Source organism: Nomascus leucogenys, chromosome 4 (assembly GCF_006542625.1).
Source record: "Nomascus leucogenys isolate Asia chromosome 4, Asia_NLE_v1, whole genome shotgun sequence".
In the NCBI taxonomy this organism is placed as follows: domain Eukaryota; kingdom Metazoa; phylum Chordata; class Mammalia; order Primates; family Hylobatidae; genus Nomascus; species Nomascus leucogenys.
In genome coordinates this window covers 104658160-104673934 of record NC_044384.1, presented here as the reverse complement: position 1 = coordinate 104673934, position 15775 = coordinate 104658160, and the positions used below count along the sequence as shown (strand labels likewise).

Sequence of the window (15775 nt, the reverse complement as noted above, 5' to 3'; positions counted from 1 at the left end):
GAGACCTCACAGGGTCCAAGGGCAGCAAACTCCAGTGGCCCTGCCCTGGGCTTCTAGATTTGGGGATGGGCCTCTGCTCGTTCTATGTGAACTGCCTTATCTCCTCTTGGGAGTCTGGCAAGACCCCAGGATTCTGCCTGGAACTCAGGTAGTAACTGAGACTCCTACACCATTCTTCCAGGCCCTTAGTGCCAGGCTCACTGTTAGCCAAATGCTCTGCCTCCTGGGTGGCTACCCCAGGAGGGGTGCCGAGTAGGGATGGGTGGGCGTCAGCCTGATTCCCTCCCTTAGCCACCCACAACCCACGCCCACACCACCCACCTGTGCCCACAGCAAACCTCTGAGGAAGAGTTATGCAATCTGCTCACCAACGTGCTGTTCTCGGTGACGTGGCGTGGCGTGGAAGGCAGCGATGAGGTTGCCTGGCGGGAGCGTGGCCAGGTTTTCTCGGTGCTCACCCAGCTGGGGGCCTCAGCGACACTTGTGCGCCCACCAGACTGCATCAAGCGCAGGTGAGAGGGAAAGTCTGGAGGGGGAGGGGCTTCAGGAAGCCTCGGGGGAAGGAAAGAAGATAGTCAGGTAGACCCTTGAGTTCCCCCCTCACCCGCCAGCCTCCTGGAGATGATGCTGGAGTCAGCCCTAACGGACATCAAAGAGGCCCCCGTGGGGGTCGTGGCCAGCCTCACCCAGCAGGCACTTTGGCTGCTGCGTCTGCTGCAGGACTTCCTGTGTGCTGAAGGCCATGGTAACCAGGAACTGTGGAGTGAGAAGGTGCGACCCCTCAAGAGAGGCATGAGCCACATGAACACTCATGTTCACCCAAGCCTGCAGGGATCTGGTCTGGGAGGTGGATGGGTACACGTGCGCAGGTGTGGGTGCATCAGCATGAATGCCTGTGAGCGTGGACTTGCCTGTGTGCACAAACCCTACCTGGCCCCCAGCGCAAACTTTACTTTGCTCCCTTTCCATGGACTCCTGGCCTCCCCTGGTGATGTCTGTTGGGAACCTGTTTTCTGTGGCAGCTCTTTGAAGGTGTATGCAGCCTACTTGATCGCCTGGGAGCCTGGCCCCACCTGGCCAACGGCACAGCCGATCTCCGTGAGATGGCACAGATTGGCCTACGGCTTGTACTTGGCTACATCCTGCTGGAAGACCCACAGGTGAGCACAGGGTGAGCATGGGGGCAGGGGGCATGGGAGGTGTTGGGAACTCCAAGAGTGGCTGGGTGCCACTTATCTCTCTTGTGCCCACAGCTGCATGCCCAGGCCTACGTAAGATTGCACATGCTGCTACAGACTGCAGTGCCAGCCCGCCGCGAGGAGGCCTGCTATGTGCTCTCCAAGCTGGAGGCTGCACTGGGGCGGGCCCTGAACGCCTCTTCCTCCGAGTCAGCCACTGATGAGGCAGGGCCCCCACCTGCAGCCGCAGCAGCTGCAGAGCGCTGCTCCTGGCTGGTGCCACTGGTGCGCACGCTGCTAGACCGTGCCTATGAGCCGCTGGGGCTGCAGTGGGGACTGCCCTCCCTGCCACCCACCAATGGCAGCCCCACCTTCTTTGAAGACTTCCAGGCTTTTTGTGCCACACCCGAATGGCGCCACTTCATCGACAAACAGGTGCCTGGATGTGGGGGCCCAGGAAGAGAAGTGGGGGCTGGGGCCCACATCGAGCACTGTTCTCCTCTGCCCAATCCTCCAGGTGCAGCCAACCATGTCCCAGTTCGAAATGGACACGTATGCTAAGAGCCACGACCTTATGTCAGGTTTCTGGAATGCCTGCTATGACATGCTCATGAGCGGTGGGCAGCGGCGCCAGCGGGAGCGCGCCCAGAGTCGTCGGGCCTTCCAGGTGTGCCACCCGGGGTAAGGGATGGGAAACCGCTCCACACATGCGCCCAGGAGATGGCTGACAATGTGGAGAAATAGGGGTAGGACAGGCAGCAGCCAGGGGACTGATGTGTTTCCCCCACCCCAGGAGCTGGTGCTGGAACCTGCGCAGAGGCGGGCGCGCCTGGAGGGGCTACGCTACACCGCAGCGCTGAAGCAGCAGGCAGCGCAGCACTCCACGGCCCTGCTGCACTGGGGAGCGCTGTGGCGCCAGCTCGCCAGCCCATGTGGGGCCTGGGCGCTGAGGTGGGCCGGGCTTGGGGCAGGGTCGCTGTGGAGGGGTGGGGCTTGGGAGGGAGGGAGCCACCTGGAGCCCCAGACTGCCTTTGGGGTGAGGCCAGGGAGGGATGGGGGTGTCTACAGCCTTCTACCGACCCATGACCTGGGGGACATTCTGCAGGGACCCTCCCACCCTCCGCTGGAAACTGTCCAGCGCCGAGACATACTCACGCATGCGTCTGAAGCTGGTGCCCAACCATCACTTCGACCCTCACCTGGAAGCCAGTGCTCTCCGCGACAATCTGGGTGAGGGAGTGTGCTGAGCTGGGTCCGCCCAACTCGATTGTCCCGTCTCCTGTCCTGCCTTGCTTCAGCTGAGTACCCTTGGCCCCTTGCAGGTGAGGTTCCCCTGACACCCACCGAGGAGGCCTCACTGCCTCTGGCAGTGACCAAAGAGGCCAAAGTGAGCACCCCACCCGAGGAGCTGCAGGAGGACCAGCTCGGCGAGGACGAGCTGGCTGAGCTGGAGACTCCGTGAGTGAGGCCCTGGAGAGATCGGACTGGGGTGGTGGGCAAGGAGTCTGCTCCAGTGTGTGCATGCCTCTGTCGGATCAACTCCCTGAGTGTGTCCTCTTCTGCTGCCCGACTACATCCCCCTGAAGAGACTGTCCAAAGCCCGATGGTGGGTGGGAGAGTCTCTTAACAGGGCTGAGAGTTGCTCTTTTAACAGCCAGGCACCCAAGGACAGCACTGAGAAACACAAACCAGAGCAGGAAGGGGACCCAGGGAGTGGGCAGGGGCTGAGTGAGGGGGGCAGGGGACAAGGGTTGGCATCCTGGCAAAATATTCAGAAGCTTAGTGGGTGGCAGGTGGGGGACAGGGGCTGGGACCAGTAGGTTCTGGACCCTAGGCAGCCCCTCCCCATTTCTGGGAGCCATGAGAGTATATACCCCATGACTCAATGGCACTTGGATGCCCTTTGGGCTTGTGAAGAAGGGGGTCCCAGAGCCTAGAGCCTGAGGTGGGTTGCTGGTCTTTAGGATGGAGGCAGCAGAACTGGATGAACAGCGTGAGAAGCTGGTGCTATCGGCTGAGTGCCAGCTGGTGACGGTAGTGGCCGTGGTCCCAGGGCTGCTGGAGGTCACCACACAGAATGTGTACTTCTACGACGGCAGCACTGAGCGCGTGGAAACTGAGGAGGGTGCGTCCTGGTGGTGTGGGTTAGGAGAATGGCAGGGAATGGCTGAGGTCTGGGTGGGGCTGGGGTGAGTGACTCCTGTACCTGCTGTTCCTCCCCATAGGCATCGGCTATGATTTCCGGCGCCCACTGGCCCAGCTGCGTGAGGTCCACCTGCGGCGTTTCAACCTGCGCCGTTCAGCACTTGAGCTCTTCTTTATCGATCAGGCCAACTACTTCCTCAATTTCCCATGCAAGGTGGGCACGACCCCAGCCTCATCTCCTAGCCAGACTCCCAGGCCCCAGCCTGGCCCCATCCCACCCCACACCCAGGTACGGAACCAGGTGTACTCGTGGCTCCTGCGCCTACGGCCCCCGTCTCAAGGCTACCTAAGCAGCCGCTCCCCCCAGGAGATGCTGCGTGCCTCAGGCCTTACCCAGGTGAGAGCCCTGAGTGTGAGGGATGTGAAGTCGGGACCCTGAATCAGGGGGCAGTGCTGGACAGCCCACCTGGCTCACATCTTGTCTGCCCCTGTCCCCAGAAATGGGTACAGCGTGAGATATCCAACTTCGAGTACTTGATGCAACTCAACACCATTGCGGGGCGGACCTACAATGACCTGTCTCAGTACCCCGTGGTGAGGGCCCCACTCTGCACTCCTCCACCCCTGCCCCTCTGACCTGTCAGCCCTTGGTTCCCCCAAGTGTAGGTACCTGCCAGTGGGCCAAGCCCTGAGCTTGGTCAAGGGTAGGTGTGCCAATGAAGACCTGGCCTCTGTTCCCTGCCAACCCCCAGAGGTCCCCAGCCTCACTCCCTTCCCCCCCTGCCAAGTCTGTATTCCTCAAAAGGAATCCTGTTCCAGGACAGTCTGTCCTGCTCCCCTGTGACCCATCTAAGTGGTGCTCCCCGAACCTGTGGGCAGGCTCTGTGCCCGCCTTCTTGAGGGTGAGGGCAGGGCAGGGTGGGCTGGTAGGCCATCAGGGCCCTCATGCAGCCCCTGCTCGGGTGGGCGGCCAGTTCCCCTGGGTCCTGCAGGACTACGTGTCCCCAACCCTGGACCTCAGCAACCCAGCCGTCTTCCGGGACCTGTCTAAGCCCATCGGTGTGGTGAACCCCAAGCATGCCCAGCTCGTGAGGGAGAAGTGAGCATGCGGGCAGGGCTGGGCTCAGGGGGTAGGGAAAGGCGAAGGGAGGGCTTCTGCTGACACGTCCAACTGTGGCCCCAGGTATGAAAGCTTTGAGGACCCAGCGGGGACCATTGACAAGTTCCACTATGGCACCCACTACTCCAATGCAGCAGGCGTGATGCACTACCTCATCCGCGTGGAGCCCTTCACCTCCCTGCACGTCCAGCTGCAGAGTGGCCGGTGCGGCCCAGGGGCTGGTGGGCAGACTAGGGGCAGACAAGGGGAAGAGGCTGGTCCTCCCCATATCCTGGGCCCACCCCTGACTCCCTTCTTCCCTCCAGCCAGAGCATCTCCCTCCCTGTCTCCATTCTCCCCACCTCACCTTGGCCCCGTGCCCCTCCCCCAGCTTTGACTGCTCCGACCGGCAGTTCCACTCGGTGGCGGCAGCCTGGCAGGCACGCCTGGAGAGCCCTGCCGATGTGAAGGAGCTCATCCCAGAATTCTTCTACTTTCCTGACTTCCTGGAGAACCAGAACGGTAGGTGTGAGGTGCTTGCACTGGAGTGGGCAAGTGTGGGGATGGAGAACAGATGGTGGAGTGGCCAGGGGGCAGTCGGGATGGACAGGGAGACAGCTGACCCAGTCCTCTGTGCCAGGTTTTGACCTGGGCTGTCTCCAGCTGACCAACGAGAAGGTGGCTGATGTGGTGCTGCCCCCGTGGGCCAGCTCTCCTGAGGACTTCATCCAGCAGCACCGCCAGGCTCTGGTGAGGAAGCAACCACAGGCAAATGGCAGGCAGCTGGGGTTCTGAAGGTCATGGGGGGTCAGCTGTCCCTGCACTGATTGCTGCCTCCCTACTCCCAGGAGTCCGAGTATGTGTCTGCACACCTGCACGAGTGGATCGACCTCATCTTTGGCTACAAGCAGCGGGGGCCAGCCGCCGAGGAAGCCCTCAATGTTTTCTATTACTGCACCTATGAGGGTGGGCAGTACGCTGGACTCCAGTCAGGGCCAGGACAAGATCAGGTCGGGTGGATGCAGAGGGCACACAGGGAGCCCTGACTGCTCTGCCTGCCTTCCCAGGGGCCGTAGACCTTGACCATGTGACAGATGAGCGGGAACGGAAGGCTCTGGAGGGCATTATCAGCAACTTCGGGCAGACTCCCTGTCAGCTGCTGAAGGTAAGGCCAGCTTAGAGGATAGTGGCCAGAGATTCCCATGCCATGGTGCTGACCAGCCACTTACCTACAGGAGCCACATCCAACTCGGCTCTCAGTTGAGGAAGCAGCCCATCGCCTTGCACGCCTGGACACTAACTCACCTAGCATCTTCCAGCACCTGGACCAACTCAAGGCATTCTTCGCAGAGGTGAAAGGAAGACAAGACTTAAACTTTATATTCTATGAAATGGGTTTAACCCCACTGTCCTTACCAACCATTTGGGGCAGATGGGAATCCTAATCAAAGTCACTGATTTCAAGGCACCTTGGAAAATGAGCTAAACATGGGAAGAGTATGGGGGCAGGAGGGGTGCCTTCTTCATCAGGGCCAGGATAAAGGGTTGACTCACCTAACAAGCTCTGAAAGCCTTAGGAAGATCAGGAGGGAGGAGATCTGTCCTTGGACCCCTTCCATCGTCTTCCTAGACAGGAACATTCCTGAATGTTGCCCCCAGGCCTGACTTTTTTTTAGGTTTCCCTCTCTTCCTGCCTTTGGGCTAGGGAGACAAGGAATAACGGGGTGAGAGGACCAAGGTTGAAACTAAGTGTGATACTCTGGAAGCATCTTCCATGTCTGTCCCAGCTTCTCACTCACTTTCTGAGATGCCCTCCTAAAGTCTCTGCCTGTTTCTTGGCAGGAACCTCTGCATCTGTGACACCTAGTCTGTGACCCCTGGGGACTGAGGGTAAAGGAAGGGATGATGCTTCAGGGAGCAGATAGTGTAATCTGATAGTACTCAGGCATAGCTAGGCCTGCCCTTGCCCCTGCAGGTTGTCAGTGATGGTGTACCCCTGGTGCTAGCCCTGGTCCCCCACCGGCAGCCCCACTCCTTCATCACCCAGGGTTCCCCAGACCTGTTGGTAAGTGCATTGTGCAGAGCTCCAGCTCAGCTCCACTCCCCCTCTGCCTCTGCCAGAAACCCACCTCTGCCCCCTCCTGCCTGCAGGTGACCGTGAGTGCCAGTGGGCTGCTGGGCACCCACAGCTGGTTGCCCTATGACCGCAACATAAGCAACTACTTCAGCTTCAGCAAAGACCCCACCGTGGGCAGCCACAAGTAGGACAGAGGGCTGTGGGTGGGGTGGGCTACAAATGCCCTGCACCCGGAATTATTCCCCTCCCTAATCAGAATGTAGGCCAGCTGCAGGGGAAAGGTCTGGCCAGGCTCCCTGAGGGCCTGGGTCTCTTCCATGTAGCCTGGCCTCACTTGCTATCCCCCTCACTGGGTCAGGACACAGCGACTGCTGAGTGGCCCGTGGGTGCCAGGCAGTGGTGTGAGTGGACAAGCACTGGCAGTGGCCCCTGATGGAAAGCTGCTATTCAGCGGTGGCCACTGGGATGGCAGCCTACGAGTGACTGCACTACCCCGTGGCAAGCTGTTGAGCCAGCTCAGCCGCCACCTTGGTATGAACAGCCTTGGAGCTGGGGAGAATGAGGCATGCAGGTATGGGGCCGGGTTCTGCAGCTGGCCAGGGCAGATGTGACTTCTCCGTTCTGCCTGTACCCTCCCCTTCCCATGCAGATGTAGTAACCTGCCTTGCACTGGACACCTGTGGCATCTACCTCATCTCAGGCTCCCGGGACACCACGTGCATGGTGTGGCGGCTCCTGCATCAGGTGTGCCTGGTGGGCAGCTCTGTGGGGTCCCCGTAGCCCAGACCTACAGCCCATCTGTCCCTCAGTGGCCCTCCAGTCCTGCCCTCCTGTCTTTCCCTTCCCTTTGCTACCATGAGCAAGTCTGGGGCTCCATGACCCTCCAGCTCTCTACCCTTGGACAAGACCTTCATTTCTTGAGCCTCAGGGGACAGTCCTAAGCCAACCCCGGTCCTCCACAGGGTGGTCTGTCAGTAGGCCTGGCACCAAAGCCTGTGCAGGTCCTGTATGGGCATGGGGCTGCAGTGAGCTGTGTGGCCATCAGCACTGAACTTGACATGGCTGTGTCTGGATCTGAGGTGTGTGTATGCATGTGCCCTGGGGAGGGTGAGTTTGCTGGGCAATCCCCCTGGAGCCCAGACTTCTGCCCAGGACCCTAAGTTGCCTTCCTGCAGGATGGAACTGTGATCATACACACTGTACGCCGTGGCCAGTTTGTGGCGGCACTACGGCCTCCGGGTGCCACATTGCCTGGACCTATTTTCCATCTGGCATTGGGGTCCGAAGGCCAGATTGTGGTACAGAGCTCAGCGTCGGAACGTCCTGGGGCCCAGGTATGGGGAAGGGGTGCCCAGCAAAGATGGAGGGGCAGTTGGGATCCTGTCCTTGCTGACACTCCCTGTTTCCTCCAGGTCACCTACTCCTTGCACCTGTATTCAGTCAATGGGAAGTTGCGGGCTTCACTGCCCCTGGCAGAGCAGCCTACAGCCCTGACGGTGACAGAGGACTTTGTGTTGCTGGGTACCGCCCAGTGCGCCCTGCACATCCTCCAACTAAACACGTAAGCCTCCCCATTTATGGGTTCATGGCCCCTGAAGGTGGTGATCATTGGTGTAGGATAAAGGCTGTAGGAACCCACACACCATACATGTTTGTAGGCACATATTTCAAGGTTTGTTACCTGTCCCCTCATCTTCCCATGGGGAGGTCTTGCCCTGGGCCTCCGCTTAGCCACAGTTGTGGGAGATTTCTTTGTGTATAAGAATTTCAATTTAACCATCCTTAAAATGAGGACCGAGAGGGTATATGGGATAAGGGATATCTGCTGGTCGCAAAGCCCCCTTGCAGTCGCAAGTTGGTGTATATCCCCTCTCCCTTCCAGACTGCTCCCGGCCGCGCCTCCCTTGCCCATGAAGGTGGCCATCCGTAGCGTGGCCGTGACCAAGGAGCGCAGCCACGTGCTGGTGGGCCTGGAGGACGGCAAGCTCATCGTGGTGGTCGCGGGGCAGCCCTCTGAGGTGAGGATGGGGCAGGGGTGGGGAGGCCCCTCGAACGGGGCGGGGCGCGGCGCGGCGGTCCCAGCTGACCCTACTCAACCCTTAACGCCCACCAGGTGCGCAGCAGCCAGTTCGCGCGGAAGCTGTGGCGGTCCTCGCGGCGCATCTCCCAGGTGTCCTCGGGAGAGACGGAATACAACCCTGCTGAGGCGCGCTGAACCTGGCCGGTCTGGCTGCTCGGGCCCCGCCCCCGACGGGCCTGGCCCGGGAGGCCCCGCCCAGAAGTCGGCGGGAACACCCCGGGGTGGGCCGCCCAGGGGGGTGAGCGGGGCCCACCCTGCCCAGCTCAGGGATTGGCGGGCGATGTTATCCCCTCAGGGATTGGCGGGCGGAAGTCCCGCCCCTCGCCGGCTGAGGGGCCGCCCTGAGAGCCAGCACCGGCGTCTGCGGCCGCAGCAGCACTTTTTGCACAGTCTGGGGCGGGGTTCCCCGGCTTCCAAGTCTCTTTCGTCAAAGCACGAGGGCCGCCTGTGGCCTTAATTCCTAACGGCGGCCCCGGTTCTCCCTTCTCGGCAATAAACCAGGCCTAGTTTTGTAGCTGCTCCGTCTCCGAGTGTGCGTGAGCGCGCGGCGTCTCGGCCTGCGGTGGCCACCGTCCCAGAGTCGCCGTCTCAGTCTGGCCTGGCTCGAGTTCCCCTGGCCCGTGACCCCCTCTGGGCCCACTCGCCCCCCTCCGCGTGGCCGTCGCTGAACTGGGGCCTCAGTTTCCCCGACCGTGTAGCCCCTGCCCCACATCTCGCCCCGGCTCGTGGTTTCCCCACGATCTCTTCATCGGGTCGCCTTCGCACGCCATTCGTCCACAACCGCAACCCGGCCAGGCGCCCCGCAAGCACGTTTGCATTCCTTCGCCGGGCAGGGGCGACAACACCCGAGGCCGCGCCCCTCCAGCTCGGCCCTGCCCCCTCATTGTCTTGCCTACTTCTTGGGCCGTCCTGTGGCGCCGCTGTGGTCTCGGGGTTGGGGGTGGGGGGCCGGAACCACCCCAGAGACTCCACGTTGTCTTCCTGGAGGGCTCGGTCCTGCCCTGCTGAGTGGATCCATCCTGGCGGCCACCGGTCAGGAAGAGTTGGGGGCAGAGCCCTTGCTGAGTGGAGGGAGCCGGGGGCTGCCTCTCTCCAGACTCGCGATCCTGCGGTGGTTGTATGTGCTGGTGTCGGCGTGTGCGTAAGAAGTCAGGGTAGTGTGGGCGTGCGGGGTGGTTGCATTGTGTGTGCGTATTCGTGGGCCTGGAGACCGGTGGGAGGCGGGAGGGGTTCCAGTCCCGCTGCTCAGAGTGGGCTGGGCGGAAGCCAGGCCTGTCTGCTGCTGCGTCCTGGTCACAGGCCCATCCACTAGCCAGGATCCTGCAGGGCCCCTTAATGTGACACAAAGGTACACACCCCACATGTGGCAAGGGCCACCAGGTCGCACCCACTTGGCCACAGCATTGGGTTGCTGACTTAGCCATACACATGGGCATATGTTGTGGGATAGACCGGTACCTAATATGTGGCGGTGGATATTGGGGAGTTGGAGGGCCTTCCCTGGTGTCTCCTCCATTCCTTCTCCAGGCAAGCTCTCCTTAGTCCAGACGAGGAGCTTCTCTTCCCGAAACCTCAGGGAGCGGGTCCCAGCAGATTCAGCCCTATAGGATCCAGTTAGGACTGAGTGGTCCTATCCTTTGAGTCTCAGGCCCTCTCTGAATTTCTAGATGAAGCAAGATCAACTAGGGGGTCTCTGGGCCCATATCCCCTATTCTCTCGCTGAACCCACCAGGGTAGCATTCCACCCAGTTCCTGATCAGGAGAGGGCTGGACACTGACCCTTGAGGAAGGAGTGCAAGCATGGTCACTGCAGAAAGTCCTCCTGCCTTGGGGCTTTAGGATGTTGGGTTCCTGAACTCTAGTTGAAAAGCCTGGCGGTGAGCCTCCCACTGGCCAGTACGTCTCTCCAGCCTGGTTCTGGCTAAGATGGAGCTACAAGGCATGTCTCCCCTATCCTCCCTACCATCCCTGGACTCAGACCAGGTGTTTGGCAACATCTTTGAGACAGGGTGGTTTCCAACCTGCCTTCCATCCTGAGCTGTATCTGACCCTTCTAATTTTGGCCAGCTGGAACCAGCTCTGTCACCTCCACCCCATCTGACACAGGAGGAAACTGGTCCAGCCCTGGAGTGAATCAGGTTGAAGTGAGAAAAGGGGGACAGACTACCCCAAGGGACTGCCAACGTCAGGCCTGGAGATTTCCCCCATATTTCTCCTGCACACAGCCCTTTTTGGACTGAGAGAAGCAGCTCCTAGCTCCCTTGCCTGGGCGCTGCCTAAAACTCTCTAACCTCTTCTCCAAGAAACAACCCCAGGGAGTATTACCCACTAACAGAGCCATGCTTCACAACTCTAGCCACAGCAAAGGCCTGGCCTATGTGGGTAAGCATCCCTTAATCCAGATCATGGGCACCAGGCAGGTTGGGAGGTACCCCCAAGTGGGTAGGTCACACCCAAGTCCAGCCACACGTTCTGGAGTCTCTGCCCTGTGTGCCCTGACTGCACTAGATTGGGAGGACAAGTCGCTTCCAGGCAGAAGAAAGCAACAACACTTCCTTTCCAGTTCAGCTTTATTTTGCAAAAATTTACAAGGCCTCCTTTGCACAGAGATGCTTGTGGGGACCACATGAATCAATGTGCCCTCACAGTCCAGACTTGGTGGCGGAGACAGGACACAAGTGCCATGGTAGACAGTTCCATGGTCTTTCTTCCTGTGCCCTGGATAATTGGATAAAAAAAAATTGGATTTAGTGCCGTGGTAGACAGGAGGTGCAAATGGACCCCAAAAAGGAAGAGATCAAGGAAGTCTTCCCAGAGTAGAACATTCTTGCCAATATGTCAGATGGAGAAGGGAGATTGGCAGGAGCAGAAGTCTGGAAGGTTAGGAGAACAGGGTGCATCTAGCAAGGACAAGGTGTCCAGAGTGGTAAGCAAAGGGGAAGAAGTAGATGAAAATGGAAAAATAGGCCAGACAGCTCTTGATGCTGTGGTATAAGCTTTTGACTCTACATAGTAGGGACTACTGGCTTCAAACCTTTTTGGCAACAAAGTTTAGGTGAGGCTACCCAGGGACCCTAGCCTTTGTTCCTTGCTCCTGACCTGATCTGTCTTTTCTTCCACAGGTAAGATCCTGAGGAGGCAGGAGAGGGACAGGGAAGGAGTATGGGTAGGGGCAGGGGAAGCCCTGGCCCCCAGTACCTCCTCCCCTTTCCTCCTGGAGCCTCCAGGGGTCTCAGGCAGCATCATCCCAGTCTACTGTACCCTTCTGGCCACTGTGGTCCTCGGTCTGCTTGCCTACGTGGCCTTCAAGTGGTAGGTGGTCTGGGCACTGCCCTGTGGCACCCCCTTCCCTGTCTGGACTCCCAACCAATTCCCTGTCTTGAAGGTGGGGGCAGGTTGGTAGGTCTCCCTTTCTCCCCACAGCTGGCACTCACATAAACAAAGACAGCAGCTGGCCAAAGCTCGAACTGCAGAGCTGGGAGGTCTCAACAAGGACCAGATGCATGGGGATAGCAGTGTCTTCCTGGACTCTCCTAGCAGTCTGGAGCCCTGTGCCTCCAGCCAGGGTGAGCCCCTTTCCCAGAACTGCCTCACCACCCAGCCCTTGTGTGATCCTCATGTCTCCTGCCCCAGGACCACATCCTGAGCTTGGGTGCCGACTTTACCTTGATCTCCCTCGGCAGCACCAGGAGAAAGTGGAGCAGCTGTTAGAGGTGTCACGTGAACCTGACAAGGGCTGGCAGGGACTGGCAGACCATCTGGGCTACTGGGCTGAGGCTGTAGAAATTATGGCCCAAGGCCAGGTGTGAACCTACACACTGCTGAGGGACTGGGCTGTCCAAGAAGACAGTGGTTCCACCCACAAGGTGCTAGAGAATGTCCTGGTTGCCATGGGCCAAGAAGATGTGGTCCAGGTCCTGGGCCCCCAAGCTGAGGGCTGCTCTGTGGTGTGAATGCTGTCTCCATAGCCTGGACTCTCAGAGCCTGCTCCGGTGCTCCCCTACCCCCATCTCATATATCTTTCCCTTCGTGGGCTTCCTGGGGTTGCTGGGCTCAGCCTGCTCTGTTCTGGGGAAGAAAACCGAAGATCCAGCCACCATTCACTTCCCCTCACCTACCCATCCCCTCCAGAAGAGGGCCCAGGATACGGTGGGGAGTGGACAGTGAGGAGTGGTCCTGCCCTTTGGATCCCTACTCCACCTCCTCTTATTAAGCCTCAGCTGGTTTTGCTACTTTTGTAACCCATAATAAACGTGATTCGGACTTTTCCGCTGGCTCTATCTGGCTCCTTGGGCCTGTGAGACAGTTGAGCTATGAGGCAGAGGCCCAGAAAAGGGGTGGCGGTCCTTAGGCTGTGGGACGGCCCTCTCCAAGCAACACCTGGGATGGCAGGCAGTGTGATCCTATAGAAGATGCATGGGCTCTGGAGGCACAGATCAGAGTTCATATCCTGCGTCTACCATTTGCTGGCTTTATCATGTTTGGAAGCTATTTTACCTTGCTGATTATTTTACCTTGGTATTTTATCAACTTCCTTAGCTGGAGAACAATAAGTTTAAGTGACACATTCAGTGGTTTCCCCCACACCTAAGACTCCCAGGTTGGTGCTGAGGGACGCTGGGTTTGAGATCATTTTCCTGACTTGTTCTATGAGCAGCAACAAGGGGAGGCTGGAGGCCTGTTCCTCTAGACAGGAGGCAAGAAGCAGGCTGGTCCTGGGCAGTTAATTACCAAGGGCCTCAGGTCACCTCTAGATAAGAAAAAAGAAAACGCTCTCTTTACAAGACCTGAACTCAGGACAAGGAGTTCCAAATGTACTTCCACATCTGCTCATGTGGTTGCTACACACACCAAGGACAGGTGGGTCTCCTGGGCAGCTCAGGACAAGGCAGGTGCAGCCACGTCCATGCATATGCACTCCATGCATATGCCCACCCCAAAGGGGGAGGCAGGTAGGTTGGCACAATAAGTGACTTTTGAAGAAGGTGCTATAAAGAACAAGCCTTGCCTAGGAAGGAACAATGGCTACCATCCTGGCATCTACCAGCATAAGTAGGCTTCAGAAGCACAGCCATCCAAACTCACTCAGAAGACATGGGTTCCAGTCATGGTCTAGTGGGGCCCAAGGTAGATCCTGTCTCTCTGCTGAAATGAGATGCAACTGAGATTGACTACTCTGTGAGTACCAAGCTCATCAGACTGCTGCTACTGCTACCCTCAGAAATAGCTGACCAGGGCTGCTTAACACTCTGTAAATCTTTCCCTTAAACTAAGGAAGAACTGGAAGTTTATAGCCACCTTCCTCCTCAGATGACCTTAGGGCAATAACCCTGAAGAATCAGGAGAGAAAGCAGGGAAGATACGCACCAGCTGCTGGAGACATCATAACCTGGAGCTTTGGGTCAAAACCATGCATCTGATTTGGTTGCAAGCAGCAGTGCATGTGGCTGTACCCGTGCACTGCAAACCCACTGAAAAAGAAATGCCCCCTTTCAATGTGCTTAAGCACATTAACTAAAATATTCTCTGTAACAGACATAATTCCAAGACATTAAGAGGGCTGAGCATTACCATCTGTGCATGTGATATAATAATATGCTTTAGGCCAGGCGTGGTGGCTCACGCCTGTAATCCCAGCACTTTGGGAGGCTGAGATGGGTGGATCACCTGAGGTCAGGAGTTTGAGACCAACCTGACCAACGTGGAGAAACCCCATCTCTACTAAAAATACAAAATTAGCTGGGCATGGTGGTGCATGCCTGTAATCTCAGCTACTAGGGAGGCTGAGGCAGGAGAAATCGCTTGAACCTGGGAGGCAGAGGTTGCAGTGAGCTGAGATCGTGCCACTGCACTCCAGCCTGGACAACAAGAGCGAAACTCCGTCTCAAAAAAAAAAAAAGTGCTTTAAACAGTTTTGAAGGCTGCAATATCATGAGAAAACAATAGCACATCTAAGTTTAAAATAAGGATTTTCCCCTCTTTTAACACTTCCTTTAATATGAGGATATTAGAAAAGTTACTGAACCTCTCTGACCCTTAGTTTTCCTCATCATAGTGCCAATTCCTGTGCCTCAGGACTGTGACCACAACCTAAGCTCTACGTGCTCAGCAAAGTGCCTAGCAGGCAGTGACTGCTCCAATTGCTACTCACCCTGCCAAAGATTTGGCAGGCCACAGCCTGACCTGACCTCAAGAACACTGCTGCAGTGGGCAGAATAACCCTGGTGAGACACAGGTGGGACCAATCTTTTTGCAAAGATGGGCCCCAGTCTGGCCTGAAGCCCTCAGCCTTCCTCACTGCCTAGATAACTGATCCAACAAGTGGGAGAGAGGTCTCTCACCCAAGCCCTGCATCTTCCTGGAAATGTTCACTATCATCATAACCTGTGCACTATACCTCTTTTATAGGGGTCCTATCCTGTCCTCTAGTGTCCAACCCCAGTGTTAGGGAGCACAGTGGGAAGCTAGGGAACCCAAACATCAAATGAGCATTTCAAACCAGGTGTCCAACACTTTGGGAGTCTAAAGCAGGAGCATTACTTGAGGCCTCGAAGTCAAGACCAGCCTGGGTAACATAGCAAGACCCTGCGTCTCTACAAAGATTTAAAAAATATATTAGCTAATAGTCCTAGCTACTCCAGAGGCCAAGGCAAGAAGATTGCTTGGGCCCAGGAGTTCAGGGATGCAATGAGCTATGATCACACCACTGCACTCCAGCCTGGGCAACAGCGAGACCCTTTCTCCCCGCCCTCCCCCCGCCCCCCCAAAAAAAGCATTCCAGTGGGCTCAGAAAAATCAAGTCCATGGGGGGAAAAAGATTCAATGCTTCTCTCCAGCCAGGAGAAAGTATCAAGGGAGAAGATAAATTTGCCTTTCTCTTGACTGATGATTAACCAAAATAAAGAAGCCTAGTGCCAAAGAGGCCCTAGATGCTGCTGCTTTTGCTCTGGAATGCATGTGCAAATTGACCCAATGCCTGAGCACAGCCAAAAGATTCCAAGCCTGCAAGTGTCAGTCACCTGGCAAATGTCTGCCTCAGTCATAGTAGGACCTGTGGAGAATGAACAAGTCCTGTAATAAAATCCAATCACAGGGATTAACCTTGGACTTCACACACCTAAGGCCACTATCTCTCCTTCTTCCAGTGACATCATTACACACAAATATGCTTGATTAACTTTTAGGGAACACACATG

At 57.5% G+C, this 15775-nt stretch overlaps 1 protein-coding gene across 10 annotated transcripts in view; it reads left to right on the top strand.

Moving 5' to 3' along the window:
• The window catches only part of NBEAL2 (neurobeachin like 2), a 30076-nt gene extending 20980 nt beyond the window's left edge, over window positions 1–9096 (top strand). For 7 of the 10 annotated variants that reach the window (XM_030811943.1, XM_030811939.1, XM_030811937.1 and 4 more), the window contains 27 exons: window positions 334–512; window positions 612–771; window positions 1023–1160; window positions 1254–1613; window positions 1696–1845; window positions 1972–2129; window positions 2284–2408; window positions 2501–2636; window positions 3143–3303; window positions 3404–3720; window positions 3822–3917; window positions 4298–4422; window positions 4507–4647; window positions 4814–4944; window positions 5063–5172; window positions 5271–5388; window positions 5490–5587; window positions 5658–5774; window positions 6398–6487; window positions 6574–6683; window positions 6858–7030; window positions 7149–7243; window positions 7462–7578; window positions 7675–7833; window positions 7912–8060; window positions 8382–8517; window positions 8613–9095. In XM_030811943.1, the coding sequence (XP_030667803.1) occupies window positions 334–512; window positions 612–771; window positions 1023–1160; window positions 1254–1613; window positions 1696–1845; window positions 1972–2129; window positions 2284–2408; window positions 2501–2636; window positions 3143–3303; window positions 3404–3720; window positions 3822–3917; window positions 4298–4422; window positions 4507–4647; window positions 4814–4944; window positions 5063–5172; window positions 5271–5388; window positions 5490–5587; window positions 5658–5774; window positions 6398–6487; window positions 6574–6683; window positions 6858–7030; window positions 7149–7243; window positions 7462–7578; window positions 7675–7833; window positions 7912–8060; window positions 8382–8517; window positions 8613–8714 (3951 nt within the window). In that variant the 3' untranslated portion in view covers window positions 8715–9095. Of the gene's footprint in view, window positions 1–333; window positions 513–611; window positions 772–1022; window positions 1161–1253; window positions 1614–1695; window positions 1846–1971; window positions 2130–2283; window positions 2409–2500; window positions 2637–3142; window positions 3304–3403; window positions 3721–3821; window positions 3918–4297; window positions 4423–4506; window positions 4648–4813; window positions 4945–5062; window positions 5173–5270; window positions 5389–5489; window positions 5588–5657; window positions 5775–6397; window positions 6488–6573; window positions 6684–6857; window positions 7031–7148; window positions 7244–7461; window positions 7579–7674; window positions 7834–7911; window positions 8061–8381; window positions 8518–8612 lie in introns of those variants that run through there. The other 3 variants (XM_030811940.1, XM_030811942.1, XM_030811947.1) reach the window with 3 other exon arrangements.
• The last annotated feature ends 6679 nt before the right edge of the window (window positions 9097–15775 follow it).